Source organism: Drosophila ficusphila, unplaced genomic scaffold (assembly GCF_018152265.1).
Source record: "Drosophila ficusphila isolate 14025-0441.05 unplaced genomic scaffold, ASM1815226v1 contig_412, whole genome shotgun sequence".
NCBI classification, from domain to species: domain Eukaryota; kingdom Metazoa; phylum Arthropoda; class Insecta; order Diptera; family Drosophilidae; genus Drosophila; species Drosophila ficusphila.
Window position 1 is genome coordinate 1,195,606 of NW_025064326.1, and position 16,079 is coordinate 1,211,684.

At 43.2% G+C, this 16,079-nt stretch overlaps 1 protein-coding gene across 1 annotated transcript; it reads left to right on the forward strand.

Moving 5' to 3' along the window:
- Positions 1–14,397: 14,397 nt before the first annotated feature.
- Positions 14,398–15,822, forward strand: LOC108091442 (odorant receptor 24a). The gene is made up of 5 exons (XM_017190636.1): positions 14,398–14,918; positions 14,968–15,340; positions 15,399–15,497; positions 15,568–15,720; positions 15,772–15,822. The coding sequence occupies exons 1-5, from the start codon at positions 14,398–14,400 to the stop codon at positions 15,820–15,822; spliced, it is 1,197 nt and encodes a 398-aa protein (XP_017046125.1).
- Positions 15,823–16,079: the final 257 nt, after the last annotated feature.

The following is a 16,079-nucleotide window of genomic DNA, read 5'->3' on the forward strand; positions in this document are numbered from 1 at the left end:
ATGTTTTCCCCAAGTGCATTGCTATCTTTTGGCTGGCTCCCTTACTCCGGTTTTTTTTATTATTTTTGTAGCCGCTGCTGCTTGCCATTTTCGTTGTGCTTTGCTCGTTTTGGCCATTTCTCTTCGTTCGCGTTGCTGACTTGCAACGCTTTCATGCGTGGCATTCAAAGGCGGAGTGGAGGGGGATGGAGGAGGGGGCAGGCGATGGGAGTAATGTAAACGTTCAATATTTGTGTTCAAAGTAAAAAATCGAGACATTCCCTGCTCTTGCGGCCCCTTTCTTCCTTCCCTCCGCTTTCCCCACTTTCTCCGACGCGTTCAGCCAAAAAGTATGCAATGCAAAATCGGAAAAATGCGCGTGGCAGCACCTCAGCTTTCGGGCTTTACCTCCAAGCCCCCAGCCTGCCTCTCTCTTATCTGCCAGGATCCCATATTTCCCCTGATTTCCCTGTCCCACACTACACTGGAAAGTGAGTACTTGAAAAGTTAGTGATATGTATTTATCCTTAAAAAGGTTATTCCTCTCAAGTTTACTTTAATAATACTGTTTTTTTTGAACAAAATTTTTAATTTGGTTTGTTTCCAAAAAGTACTGTTCAAAGTACAATTCCCACACATTTGCATGATTCCTTTCGGTGATGGCTTTCTTTGGTGGAGTCTGAGCCAAGCTTATAAATCAGCGGCGTCTGGGAACGGCGACAGGCGTTTGCAACCTGCCCCACTTTCCCGCCCCTTCCTGAGCCCCACCTCCCCCATTCTTCGCCCATTTTCCACCCATTTTCTTCACCCCCAGAATTGCTTTGATACGACGACAGTTTCAGCAGCAACAATGCCAGGCCAGACACAAAACACAACAGTTTTTGTTGTCTGCATTGCGGCGCCTCTTTGCACCCCTTCTTTCCCCCAGAATTTTGCTATATAGCGCCATAGACTCCCCCTACCCCCTCCTTATCCCCACTTTTGGGTTGGCTGCACTCGGCATTATGCTTTGCGTATTTGTCGCTTTATGAAGTCATCTTGGCGTAAAAGCAAATTTATGACCAACTTCACTTTATTTCTGTCAGTTTTTGGCCCAGCATAAAGATGGCCATCTTTTCGCAACTGTCTTGCCGTTCGCCTCTTTATATCTGGTTTATAAACTCCCGAGAATTGTGCATTAGCATTAGCTGGAAGAATGTCGCAAATGGCGTGCATATTCCCCTAGAAATTTAATAGTAGAAAAGGGTTTTGTAGTCTATAAAACAGCTTAAAGCTTTTTGTCTTTATTTATTGGAAATATTGCTTGTATGTATTTTAAATGGCATTGACCATTGTGCAAGATTCCTGTTGTGCAATCTTCATATCAAATATATGATGAAAATACGCATAATTGCACCTTTAAAGTCACTCAAGCTCTTAATGTGTTTGCGTTTTAATTGCCCTTTTTAAGAGCTGCAGGACCATTTGCACGTCCATTGTTTGACATCTCGCTGCATAAAGCCCGATAAGGCTATATCTTCGCGTGTATTTACAAACTCGCACAAAGGAAGTCTGATATCCTACTTAAGCGGGCAGCGAGGCATTTCCATTTCCATTTTCGTTGGCATTCGGCGCAATTGTCGGGCCAATTACGGGCCGCAATTATGCCGCATGAGCACATAAAAACCGGATACGCCGCTTGAGCCGGAGTCGGCGACCCTTGGACCATAAAACTCTTAGCCCTCCGGGGTTATCATCGGGCCTTTGGGGCCCAGGCTCTAGGGTTGACCTCGAAACTGACACCGAATTGTATGCAAACGGTAAATGAAAAGTCACGAGAGCAGGGAGGTATATATCTGGTGGGTATATAGCCGGGAAGTCAAGGGTATTTCGGAGAGACTCAGATGAGTCGAGCGAAAGCTGCAAGTCGGCCCGAAAAAGTTATCAGCTTGTTAATTGCTTAACTTTTTCACTTCAACTTTTTTTATTCGTTTCGAGGAGCTGAAACGAGTCCCGAAGATAAAGCCAAAACTGAAGGAAAGGTTGCAGGGGCGCTTGTGAAGTTCCAGCGAGAGATGCAAATTCAGCTGCACTTAAAAAAAAGTCTCAAAAGATTCAATTCTTCCCGTTTATTTTTCAACAAAAGAATGTGAGTCTTTTATTACAAAAATTCAAACTTTGCTTTGAGGAAATTAATATGAGTACATTTTTACAAACCCAAAATACGTAATACCTCCCCAGCATTTTGTTCGGTGTAGAATCTCTTTCAGTTGAACAACCATTTTTATTTTCCTTGGCCTTTCGCAAAAATTTAAATGACAAATGGCAGAAGGCGACTGCAACTTTGTCCCATTCCCTGACCCCTTTTCCCCCTTTCTGACCCCTGCTGTGGACTCCGTCTCTGTGACATTTGCTTATCGGACGCTTACAATGTCATAACACAGCCTCCAGAGGAAGGCGAGTTTCTCTCCCAAAAAGATCTGGGCAGTGGAAAGTTTGCCCTCCTCTAATCTCGTGACAGCCCAAAAGCAGCCGTAGAAGCAGCTCCTGTAATTAGGGTAGAGTAGGGTATGAAATGGAAAATGGAAAACGGGAAAGATGGAAAATCAATGCGGGGCACTAAAACTCTCATTACTCATACGTCGTGAAGGTTAAGCTGCGAACTGGCGTTCGTTCTGACCATAAAAAGCCCATTAAAACCATTTAAAAGTTGCCCTAATCTGCCCAGCGAAAGGTGAACTTATACATAGACAGTGTTTTATGACTCTTGGCCCTTTTCGCGTTCTCCTCTGTTTTATTGGGCCGCCCAAATTGATTAAAAGATCAATGATTATGTGCCCGTTTAATGGTTCATTGCATTCAATTTAATTTTTTTGCTTTTAATTTAAATTGAGATTTTCACAGGTCGTTATCTAAAGGAAAGGTTGAGGGTGTTCCAAGTCCAAAAGGGAAGGAAAAGAACGAAATGACTTTCTGTTTATTGAAGCAGCTTTTGTTTTGGGAAATTACATGTTTTTATAAACGTATAAATTCACCATCGAAAACTTACAAAAATCTGAGATAAGGAGCGGTCATTTTGAATCCAGTTTCATCAAGGATGTGATTACAAACATTTAGAGGTTTGCTACTTTGGAATCAGATTAAAATTGACAAAGTAATGGGTTTAGCTAAGATTTTTCTAATCCTTAGCGTCTTAAATCGTTTTCAAAATATAACAATTTCCCACTATTTGATGGCCTTATATGACGATTCACGTAGCCGAGTAGTAAAAGTTGGAGAAAGTATAATCGCAGCATTAGGAGATACCGACGAACCCCTTTTGGAACTTGGCTCAAACTTGGAATTTGAGCATTTCACCAAGAAAAACAAAGAGCACACAGATAAGAAAGAGCAGCGCTCCTTCTCCGAAAAAAACACCATGAAATGCAGACAATTGCGATAAATGCGAAGGGGGAAGTGTTTGAAAAATCATTGAATACCAGCAACGTGATGCAGAAAGTTCGCATATTTTTCCCACTCGCACACGTTCGCCCATTTCCTGCTCACATATGCATGCATTTGGCGTGATAAATAAAATGTTTAAGCACACATTTTGAAGCCATTGTGTAGATTTGACTTTGAATGCTCTTCCCTAGTTTTCCCTAGTTTCCCCCTTGGCCCCTCAACCCCCTTCTGGCCCTTTTACGTGACGCAACAGACAGCGATGACGACAGCAACGACATCTTGATGCTGCCACTGCAACAGCTTCTGCTTTGCTTTTGCTTTAGTTGTTGCAGTCTGCAATTGCTTTTATCAAACTGCAAAGTTCCTCGAGGGCAGAAAACTCGAATGAACGGCACCTAAGTTGGTTTTGGAAGTCCATAAATACACAACCTGTTATATATCCCTTTACGAGTTGGAAAATGGTTTTAGAGGAGTTGATAAAATCAGTTTGTTATTAGTACCTTCTAACGTTAAACTTCTTGTCCGATCGATTTTAAAAACGTTTGGCCATCTGCTTGGGTATGGGAACATATCGAACTATACTTTAAGCGACTTTTCACTTGGGCCATCGCCCATCATACCCTCTCCTTGCAATCGATACAGGGCACTCGCACTCCAGAAGTTTTACCATCGTACGCACACTTTACGTATTCAGCGTTTCATCTACATTCTGTGTGCCATTTTCAATTGCAGTTTTTTGCAGCATTTGCTGCTTTTGACACGACACAGATACGCAGGACGAAGGAAAAGGATGTCTGCGCTGCCAGAGGAAACCGAAACCTTAACTAAGAAAATTTCAAGAATTTCTTGCGCAGCATTTGTTGCGCTGGCTGTTGTTTTTGTTCTTGCTGGTTGCTTTCGCCTGGTTAGTAATGTCTCTTACACACGCTAATGAGCAAAATAATTAATGATGCTCCGACGTCGTCTGTTTCCCGCTTGCGGTAACATTTTCCATGCCATTTGGCAGAAAGTTTCACTTGACAAACTTGAAGTAGTCCGCCTAGAACGCAGAATCCATCACGGGCTTCTCTGGCTGGCCTTAATAAGCAGTTAATTTCATAGTTTTTCCAACAGTTTTTCTCGACAGCTTCCCCGCATTAAAAGTTGGAAACAACATTGCCAACATGTTGGCTTCTGTTCGCCAGAATACTCGTATTCCTCGTCGCATTTTTTCCCATTTTCATTACATTATGCTGGCGCAGGTCGGTAACTCTTCATTCGTTCAACTTAATTTACGTTTTATAACTTTTGCAATCATTACATGTTGCATTTATTTTCCCCTTCCCCCCTGTGTTCCCCTAACTTGTTGTTTTCTCTGTTCGGTTATTTATTCTTTGTTTTTTTTTGCATTTTTTTTCTCCAGCCGGCTTCCATGTGTGCATAAACCATTTAGCAACAATTTTTGCTTTGGGAAAGTTTATTTTTCCCGGTAAATGGTAATGCTCTGGGTACAGGGAAGCACAGGGGGAATGATAAACCGAAAGATACTGCCTGGGGGATATTAAATTTACAAAACTTGTTATCAAATTAAGAGCCTTGATTAAAGGGCATTGTCTTTTCAGCCAGGGGAAAACTCGTATAGGTGATATATTATAAAGCATATTGTGTATGAAAGAAATGCGTACAATTTAACCTCATTCTAGAAATCAAGTACTTGAAACTTAACGTTAAGCCACAAAGTATTCCATCAAATCCTATTTGCAGGGCACACAGCCAAATGTAAAACTTTTCTTTTCATTCCGCTGGCAAGCTCATTTTAATTAACCGATAACAGTGGAAATGGAAAAGCGGGGGAGGCCCCATGTAGCACTCTTATTGGCCAACAAAAAGTGGGGAGAGGGAGGGGAAAACTAAACAATTGGCCAACAGAAATTGCAGTGAGCTTGTTGAACGAAAGTCACATTATCGCCAGCTAGTTGGCTGCCTTATGGATTGACTGCTGTTTTTATTCCCTCTTGTGGGGTTTTTTCCCCTGGTTTTTCCGCTTTTATCCCGGCTTAGACGGCTTCTTGCCGTAAGTGAACTTTTAGTAACTGCTACAAATCTGTGAGCAGCTAGTTAGCAAAGGCTTACAGCACACAGATACGAACGCATTTCACAATCAGTCAGACAATCTTTCTCCAGCTCGCATGTGTGAAATGACAGCCATACATCACAGGACATGGAATGTGGGAAGGACCTGCCCTGGAACAGGAGCAGCAACTTCATAATGACACCGAAGTTGGAAGCTGGATGTACCTGTGCTCCCCTCCCTCCGGTTCCTCCTGTCTGCGATTCCCGGGGAGTCCTTGAACGTACTCCTGCTCTGCTCTCCTCACAGCCCACATGGCTATGAATTACATTTACGTAACGTAAGCTTTGCCAGCGTAATCGCAACATGACAACAAGTAATGAGCTTTGACACGCCCCCCGCCCACCGCCCCTGCTCCCTGTTGCTTTTGGAAAGGCCCCTTCCATCTGCTGCTCCACTCTGGGCATCCGACTCACGGACAGACTACTTAGCATTTCTTCTGGCCCCAAATGGAAGCAGGTGGAGCTACTGCGAGAAAATGGAACAGTTTTAGAAGATTTAAAATCAAATCAAAGGTGTTTGCAAGTAGGAGATCGGTAAGCCAACAGGACAAACATATTTACAGATAATTCATCCCTCTTTAATAACTATTGAATATAATAATAATACTAAGTAAGCATTAGAAGCAGTAGTTCTTTGTTTCTGGATGATTGGTTTCCAAGTCAGATTTCTCGCTGTGCAGCTTTGCCTTCGGACCGAGGATATTTCACATTTTTTGACACCCACACAGGCTGCTCTATCTGTCTGGCCCAAGCCCGCCGCTCCTCCCGCTGCTCTGTCCAGGAAAAGGTGTCGGTTAAATCATAGCAAAAGTATCTGCAACTTGACTGAGGAAAAGCAGCGATTGCAGTGTGAGAAAATCAGGGAAAGGGGCCGGGAAAGGGGAGGGGGAAGGAGGCGTGGAATGCCGAGTTGATAAGCATCTGTGCACTTCATTTTTGCACTTTTCTCAAGTCCTTGCAGCAATTTTATTACGAGCAACTTAAAACCCGTCCCTTTCCCGTCAGTTCTGCCCACCCGCACATTTTGCTGCTGGGCAACTTTGTCGCCCGTCCTGCTGGATTCCTCGGGAGTCCTGCGCACGGCTTTCTTATTTATTTGCAATTGCAATGACTACGTCGCCATCGTCATCCGGCTCTTCCTGGTATTTATTCAAGTGTGAGCATCGCAGGACTCCCGCTCCTCCGCCCGCCGGTTGCGATTTAAACTTCTTACACACACACTTTGAATGGGCGAGTTGCAAAGTGCCAAGTCCATTACCAAGGCACTGTCCGTCCGGCCAGGACGAGCTGGGGGACGGACAGCGAGGATAACACTGCCTGACACTGACTTAACCAAGTCTTCAGTCTCAGTTCCCGCTCCCTTTTCTTTCTTTCCCTTTGCCCGCTTCCTGCTCCCTGTCAATCGGCATTAAAATCACAAAACAGCCGAGGGAAGAGGTGACAGGCTTACACGCTAAATAAAAGTTTGTAATGTTAGATAGGAAATAGAATTTCATATAAATAGAACAAGAACTGGTCCGACAAAACGTTAATGGAAAGCTCTTTAAACCTCTTCTGAAATACTTTAACAATCAAATGGCAGCCCCACAGAATTTATCTCAGGTATTGAAATTGATTGAGTCTAGGCCCTTGACTCCGAAATGAGCTCCTCAATGAGACCCATTTTTCATCGCAGTGCACGCGGCGGGGAAATATAGATGGACCACCTGCCGTCGTTCCGCTTCTCAAATCCTTTTCCCGACAAACTGAACTTGATATGAAAGTCTTGAAGTGGCCAACGGCACTCGAAAGAAAAATTGTTGCAGAATTGCAATAACTCACACCGAATGGAAAATGCCGCAGAAAAAAATGACTAACCGGTGGGGGCAGCTAAATGATAAATAGCAGCGACTGATAGGTGCTCCGCTTTTCCCCGCTTTTCCTGGAATCCGAAACTCAGCTCCCACTTCTCAGGTTGACTTTGTGGAACTCTCTTCACATGCCCGAAGATTTATGTTGTGCATCAATTGCTCGGGGAGCTTCGGTTTGGGCTGGTAATGGGCGGGTAAGCGGGTGGGTAAGTGGTTACCCGGCTGCTGGGACGGTAATGTCTATGTGCGCTTTTAATGCCAGCGTAATTTATGAAATGAAGTATGCATATATTTTGAATGACTTTGACTTTACAAGTGGCTTTGGCTTACGGGGATGTTTGACTTGCAAGTTGACAACTCTTTGATTCGGTTTTGGGATGGGTTTCGAGAGGGATTCAAATACACATATCACTGGCTGTCTGTCTACATCTTCTTATATACATATGGTTGGCAACTGACATTAAAGCTAGCTACCCAAAGCTCTGCATAACGTAAGATTATAACTCGTTTTTTGCCTTCGTTCCAGCTTACTATCATTTGTAAGTTTATAAATGGAAACGTTTGAGTAACTAAGATGATTGAGGAACTTCGCGGCTCCCCCGTTTCTCTGGAAACTATTAATTTGCCCCAAAGTTTTCCGCTCACTCAAGGGTTAATCTCTCAATAAGCTGCTGGGAATCCGTGTCATTTAATCGCTCAACTTTCGCCTTTCACCTTTCACCTGTCGTAAGTCGCCGCCTTTCTCAATGACTTGCTCTCGAACTCGCTTCATTCGTTCAGTCAGCCATTGAGTCATTTACTGCACCACTCACTCAATCATCGATTTGTCTGCTGCTTGGCGAAATTTCTTAAGCGAATTAAGATCATTTCCAAACAATTTATTTGCCGAATCCGAGACGGGAAATCTGATTTCGGCACATTCCGAATGCGTGTGTGTGCGTGTGTGTGTGGGAGTGTGTGGGCTTGGCAAATGTTTATTAGAATGTGTTTAATTAACATAAAAATCTAATTTGCAGCAGTTTGACTTTGATGGCGACAGCTGGCGCCCCATTCAGCGGGAGTGTGATGAAAACAGCTTAACCTTATGGCCAACGATGTGTGCCATAATGGTACCGCCCCCTTTTCCCCCGCTAGCCACCCCTTCAATCCTCCTCCCCGTCTGATTCTCTGTCAGCGGTAGCGCTTTTGACATTGGCTCAGACAAGGCCGAAAGCTTACCAAAACACCTACCTGCAGCTGGGCATGATGGCCAACGTTCCTCCATCACGGGAACAGTAGCCATTCTCATCCGTTCACTGCGGAAAACAAATCCATGAACTTCTATAATTGAAAATCGATTGTATATAGTAACATATAATTCAGCTTTCATTGCCTATATTTCCATCGTTCCTAGGGAGCTTGCAGCTCTTGTAATTACTTACTTAAAGTATGGAGTTTCTTTTTTCTCAGTGCTTTCCTTTGCTATTTCCACATTGTCGTCGTCGGTGTCGCCGGCACATTAGCGACATTTACACGTCGCAGCAATTTCAAACAGCAGCCGACAAGGCTGATTCCCTATCCCCTATCCCCTTTCCCATTCCCATTCCCTTTTCCCTTCTCTTCCCCCTTAAACCTTAACCACCTCCACCAGCTCCTCAGTGGGGTAACATACACCCCAGCATGCAGTCAGTCATAATCATTTTCATTGTCAACATTTTGCCGACACATGACAAACAGCAAACGAGAAACGAGAAAAGTTGTTTTCATTCTGCGTATCATCTTTTTAAGATTGCTCATTAGAAGCAATTAGCTGGCGGGAAAAAAACGGGAAAGTGGGTGAAAAAATGTAAGGGCTCATTTTCATTTAAATTATATATTTACGGGCATGCAAATTTAATTGCCTCTCTCAGCCATTTTCGCACTTTTCATTGGGCCGAATTAAATTTGCAACAGCTGCTGGGCGGAGAGGGGCGGGGGTTGACCAACAACGACAATGACCACTTGTCGTTGGCAAACATTTGCCAAAATGACCGCAGTGACCAAATTAAGGCGCAACCAAAAAAATTAAAAGTGTTATATTTTAAATGGGACAAAAATCGCGATGGGAGGCTCTTTCGACAGTGAGATAATAAAAGTTTATATTATGCAATGGTTATTACATTTATTTCGCTGATATGCAGGGATAAGAAATAATTGTATAATAATCAGCTTAGCTTCTTCTCACATCTCAGTGAATAAATCAGATTTATCAATTGCCAATGCTTGATTTAGCACACAAATACCTGCCAGTTTCAAACACCTGTTATTTGATTAGCCCGATTCTAGCTCTAAATCGATACTCCTAATTTCCCAGACAGGTGGGGGTTTTCGTAGGTAAACCGCTTCTCACGCCATTTTCCGGCACAATGGTTTTTATGTAAATTTAGTCATTTGCCACAACATTCACACACACGGCCACATAGCCAATGGTTGCGCCGCGGGGGAGAACGCTAGAAACTAGAATTTGCATTTAAATCTCATTAGTTTTTAATGGTTTCAGGTCCTGTAGCTTCCTTTTTCGGCCGTTTTGTGCGCTGTGTGTTCTGAAACTGACAACTTTGCGCTTTCTCCCGTTTTTAGTGTGCCATTTCCGGCGGAAACCACAAAATAACACCCCCTCCCCCAACCTTCCATAATTGCAGGGCGGGCTGCCATTTTGCGTTGTGTTTGTATTTGTTTAATGGAATCGCATGAGAAACATATGTTGCACACCCGCACGAATGCAAAGCAGAGATATTTTATTTTAGCATATTTTCCAGCTGCGCGCTGCACTTGACTTCTAACAACTTTATTGCGTATTTGTTTGCCGAATTCTGTGCTTCCAGAAAGGCTGCCAAATATTTATGTTCGTGCTCCGATGATATTATTTTAACGTTTATTTGATTTGGTGGGTATTTACTTATCATAAGTTCTCATTAATATGCTTTTAAGGACACAGAGTTGTGTGCATAAATTTGTCGCTTTAATCGGTTAAAATATTTTAAACAAAAGAGAACTCAGTGGGCTGATTTCGCTTATTATTTAAATACTTTATAATGAAATAACACTTTTTTAATTGATTATATTCCAAATACGTCTGGCTATATACCGTTTACAACATTGTCCGCATCTTTTACCCAGGATAGAGGTCATCAGGCAGTCATTATGTCTCACCTGTTCGCATTCCTCGCATCGCATTTCTGCCTGAATATTTTAACATAATTGCCATGTAAGCGAAGTGTACAACTTTTATTGTTGCCGTGGCGGCTGCTGGCGGTGGCTTTTTAGCCTTTTTATATTTTTAGGCCAATTTATTTGTGCCACTGCCGCCGCCTGGGCCATATGAATATACGGCATTGTTTACGGGCTTAATTTGCATTTGTCTCTCATTGTGCGATGTCTGGGTTTTCCCGAGTGCATTGGCCTCGTGGTCTATGATTATTACTGCCATGTACAGATAAACAGACCTTCATTAATATGTACATCTACGTTCATTTCAGCCAAATAAACGTGACCTATTAAAGAAGTGCCTAAAAATTGTTTGTTTAATTTCTTGAAAAACCAAGGTGATTTTGAATCATGCATTGAACCCATAAATAAATTAAATTCTGTTCTTTATTAGTATATTCTATATATCTGAGAAAAACCTTTTCTTCAAGTGTGGCATTAATGTCGGTTTGACGGCATTCAGATCGCCTTTTTTCGAGCTGCGCCGCTTTAAATTTTCAATTCGCATGCAATGAGTTAATTGTTCATAATTTTGTTATCAGATTAACACAAATTCCGCTTAACGATAATGACTTCATGCAGTTTATGGCCAGTGCGTGCGAAGGATTCGCGGCCAGGACCCTCGGCTTACCATTATCAGCTGCACGACAGCCGCTCGGTCCCTTTCGCCCCTTATTTTCTCGGGGGGCCATTGGATTTTATCGCAGGACAACGCTGATTAAATATCAACGTAATTTATTATTCAAATTAAGTTTATCGGCGAACAAAAGGCGGCAGCTCTCGGTGGGAGGCTCCCCGAAACGCTGAGTGGTCGGGCGAGTGCTTCTCCGCGGGAGCGAGGATATGTTGTACAATAAATTTGATAGGTGTGTCGCGTGGGCTTGTTCCAAATTGACATATCGCTTTCATGCGAGCACACACAAGCTCACTTGCCAATGGGCAAACAAATTAGCCAGAGCACACACACACTCAGACACACACATACACAACACACACATCGAAATGGGAGTTTTGACGCTCAGCGGGTTTTATCAAAAATGCATTTGTCATTATAAATGCAACGTGGCCGACCTGCACTCAACGTGCTTTGCTTACTCTTCTAGGCCGAAATCATTTCTGGGTGATTTAAATAAGCCATTCATTATGCTGACATTTGTTTTAAACTATTCAGCAGACTGCAAACTATTGGTTCCTCAGCCAAAAGCTATAATTTGTACAAGGCTGCGATTTGATTTTAAACACTACCCACTTTAATATAGTATTTTATAGTTTATGAAAATATCTAGCAACCAAAGCCTGGCTATTTACCTTTAAGCCTCATAGGATTTTTTTCACTTTTGTTGTAACAGTAAAAAAGGCAAAAAAAATCCAGTTTAATTAAAGCTTTTCAAGAGCATCCAAGCATTGGATAGCGCCGGCTAGTTGTTTAATTTTCAATTATAAATTCATATAAATTCAATGGCCGACGCGCGGCGCCTCAACTCTCCGTGGCCATTATACCACTCAGCCCCTCCCCTCCGCCCCTCCACCCCTTCACCCGTGCCACGCCCCCTGACCTGGGGCGTTCGACAATAGAGGCCTTTATGGAGGAGTCGCCATTATGTTGCCATAGCTGCTACGGCTGGATTTGTGTGGCACGGTCAAAACGTGTTCAATAATTTTGTCAATAAAATGTCAGAGCAGGCACGAAAAAAAAGAAAATAGGTGGCCAATGTGTTTGCCGCAAAAAAAATGGACTGTTTTATATATTTCTCTTTGGCGCACTTCTCGTTTTTTTTGGGCCTGGTCGTGTGGCCTACAAATCGTCCCCTGAATGCGGTTAAAACTGTCAGGCCATAAGTTTACACAGGTTGAGGTGCGCTTGCTTTCCTCGTTTTTTAGGGCCTCCCGCTCGCACATTAAACTCATTGTGTTTATGGCATAAATTTGCATGTTTTCCACGTAAATTTTTCAATTTGAATGGACGCTTTCGATCCTTTCGTTCGAGGGTCCTGTGTTGGCCCATGGGCCTTTTGTGTTAGGTGGGATATTGTTGGGCGATGTTAAACAAAATTTAAAGTTGAATAAAGTTATCACCCAGCGGAAGATCGTATCGCATCGGCCCGAGAGGGTTAATATATAAACGTGTCTGGATGGAGTTGGATACTTACCATAAGATTAGGTTAAAGCTGAAGTAAGTTGTCAGTGGCCATTTTAATATTTACAAAGTACATATTGTATAAGGGAGCTCCCAAAGTGATTTGCATTCGCATTTTAATTTATGATAGGCACAATTCTATTATATAAAATCTGAAAGTGACCCACTTATTTAAAACCGTTCACTGCTAAAAAATCCTAAAACATGTTTAACAGACTACTCTCTTAAATTGCCTCATGACTCTGCTGCTGCCATCTATGGTCTTTTAATTAAATATTTACATTCGCATTGTGTTTACACATTTTTCCTAATGTTTTTGTTCGGCTCTCCTTGTGTCCTTGCCAACGGAGGAGCTCAGTTTTAGTTTTTGTCTCGCTGCCCGGCAGGACACGTGTGTGTCCTCGGTCAGGACCTGTGTATAAGTGTCAAAGGCATGTGTTTAGCATGCCTCATTTGAGCGCAAATACACCTGCAGCCATCAATTATGCAAAGAGCCAGTCTCCTCCGTCCGTCAATCTATCCACTCGTATGTCCGTCCATCCATCCGTCCGTCCATCCGTTCATCCATTCCGTTGCCAGGTCGGAGTGGTCGGAGGATTCTCCGGCTGCGTTTTACGCTCGCTCTACGGCTCCGGCTTGGGATATTGGCTTGGGGCTTTTCAGACAGAAGAATTTACGCACTGAGAAAATCAACCGGATAGTTTGTCAATCAGAACTCAACCATCTTATAAGCTAATCAGAATATTACGTATACCTCCCGTTGACCAATGGAACCTTCTACATTGAAGGTTACTCATACCTACGAGACAATATTTTCTCTCCGTGTTAGCTAGCCTCCAGGTAGGCGGAACATCTAGCGACAGCGTTGGTTCAGCCTCTTTCCTCGGCCCACTTTCCCAGGGACCCGAATTTTCGTTCATCCATTCAACCAGCAAGTCAGCCAGTCGGCCATCCAGCTAAATTAATTTATTGGCCTGCCTTGCATAGGCCGAATAGCTGCAGTTTGCATAATCACGGCATTCATGTGAGAGCATCTAGTTGGACAGCTTATAAAATATTTATTTAAACTGCAAGTTGTCGGGCAACACTTGCTGAAGTCCAAATTGCAGGTCGTCCAACCGTGTCCACATATTCCTTTATGGGAACTCAATTTGGCTTTGAACGGCGATCACAGTGTTTGATTTTCAGAACAAAGGGGTAAGGGACCTATTTAATATTTTGTTTTAATATGGTAACAGAATATGTATTGGGAGCTCCTGTGAATTGCAGAGTTTGCAGAAACCCCACTTATTATAACTGAAGTAGATACTGAACCCCCTTTTATGCCCATGCCTCTGCCTCTGTATTCCACCTGCTTATCGCATACAAAATTCATGGTAGGGACATTAAAAATCGTTTACCGAAAACTAAACTTTAATTACGAGCACGCTCAATTTGCCACGCCGCCTTTCACAAAAACGTCGCCTAATTGTGGGTTAACAATTTGTAAAACCCATCGAACTTTGCGCAAGGACAACGCCCAGCTCATCAATTATGCTGCACAAGTGCTTTGTGTGCTCCTCAATATCTATATATGTACGTTCAGTTTCCAAGGGTATAAAAGGCCGAGGGTCGAGGCATTATGAGCTGAAAGCTGAAGCTGACAAGTGTTTGCCGTCCCCGCAGTGGAAGATGTTGCCCCGCTTCCTGACCTCCTCGTTTCCCATGGAGCGCCACTACTTTCTGGTGCCGAAGTTCGCACTATCGCTGATTGGCTTCTATCCGGAACAGGAGCGCACTCTGCCCGTGAGGCTCTGGAGCTTCTTCAACTTCTTCATCCTCACCTATGGCTGCTATGCGGAGGCCTACTACGGGATCCACTATATTCCGATTAACATAGCCACTGCACTGGATGCCCTTTGCCCGGTGGCCTCGAGTATTTTGTCGCTGGTCAAGATGGTCGCCATTTGGTATTACCGCGATCAATTGAAGAGCTTGATCCAGCGGGTGCGGTTCCTGACGGAGCAGCAGAGATCTGAGCGGAAGTTGGGCTACAAGAAGAGGTTCTACACACTCTCCACTCGACTGACCTTCCTGCTGCTCTGCTGTGGCTTCTGCACCAGCACTTCCTACTCTGTCCGGCATTTGTTGGATAATATCCTAAGGCGCGCCCATGGAAAGGATTGGATCTACGAGACGCCCTTCAAAATGATGTAGATGAATTTAGGGAAGGGAATTTATTTTTAAAATACATCTTTTTAGATTCCCCGATCCCCTGCTCCGGCTGCCGCTTTATCCCATCACCTATATCCTCGTCCATTGGCATGGCTACATCACAGTGGTTTCTTTCGTGGGAGCGGATGGTTTCTTCCTGGGATTCTGTTTGTATTTCACCGTCCTGCTGCTTTGCCTGCGGGATGATGTTGGAGATTTGTTAGAGGTAAAAGACATCGCAGAGACTCCCTCCGAAGAGAACGAAGCTCGGGTGGTTCGCGAAATGGAAAAGCTGGTGGACCGACACAATGAGGTGGCCGAATTGACTCAGAGATTGTCGGGTGTCATGGTGGAAATAACACTGGGCCACTTTGTCACATCCAGCTTGATTATTGGCACCAGTGTATTGGACATTTTGTTGGTGGGTATTTTATCAGTTAAGATAATATTGCTTTTATATATATTTATTTTACGATTAGTTCTCTGGCCTGGGAATTATTGTTTATGTGGTTTACACGTGTGCCGTGGGCACGGAAATCTTTTTGTACTGCCTAGGAGGCTCCCATATTATGGAAGCGGTATTTATCATCGAGTCTTTTTCTTATTGAAATATTGTATTTTGTACTTCTTTACCTCTATATTCCATAGTGCTCCGATCTAGCCCGCTCTATATTTTCCAGTCAGTGGTACGCACACAGTGTCCGCGTACAAAAGATGACTCTTCTGATGGTGGCTCGTGCCCAGCGAGTTCTCACTATCAAAATTCCCTTCTTTTCGCCCTCTTTGGAGACACTGACTTCGGTTTGTTTTTAAATCAATTTATTAGCTGTATTTAAATACTTTTCATTACAGATTTTGCGCTTTACCGGATCTCTAATTGCCTTGGCAAAGTCTGTTATATAAGTGATTTCCCGGTTCAATGTTTCTATCAGTTATAATATTTAAAAAATATTGTTACTAAACAGTCGTGTTAGCTATTTGTTAAACATGATAGAGAGTACAAATTACTTTTCCCCTTTTCATTTGCACCTTTTTGGACTCTGATTTTATATCTCGGCTTAACATTTCCTGTGTTGTTTTTCCGTACTCTTACCGTCTGCGTAAGCGTTAATTCGTATATCCCTTACAACAATTCGGTTTTCTCTCACGTTGGCGCCACC

Bases quoted from the DNA above. Each gene is read 5' to 3' on its own strand.
- LOC108091442 (XM_017190636.1), top strand. From the start codon at position 14,398: ATGTTGCCCCGCTTCCTGACCTCCTCGTTTCCCATGGAGCGCCACTAC. The intron at 14,919-14,967 runs GTAGATGAATTT...ACATCTTTTTAG, and splicing joins GAGACGCCCTTCAAAATGAT to ATTCCCCGATCCCCTGCTCC. The intron at 15,341-15,398 runs GTGGGTATTTTA...TTTTACGATTAG, and splicing joins GTGTATTGGACATTTTGTTG to TTCTCTGGCCTGGGAATTAT.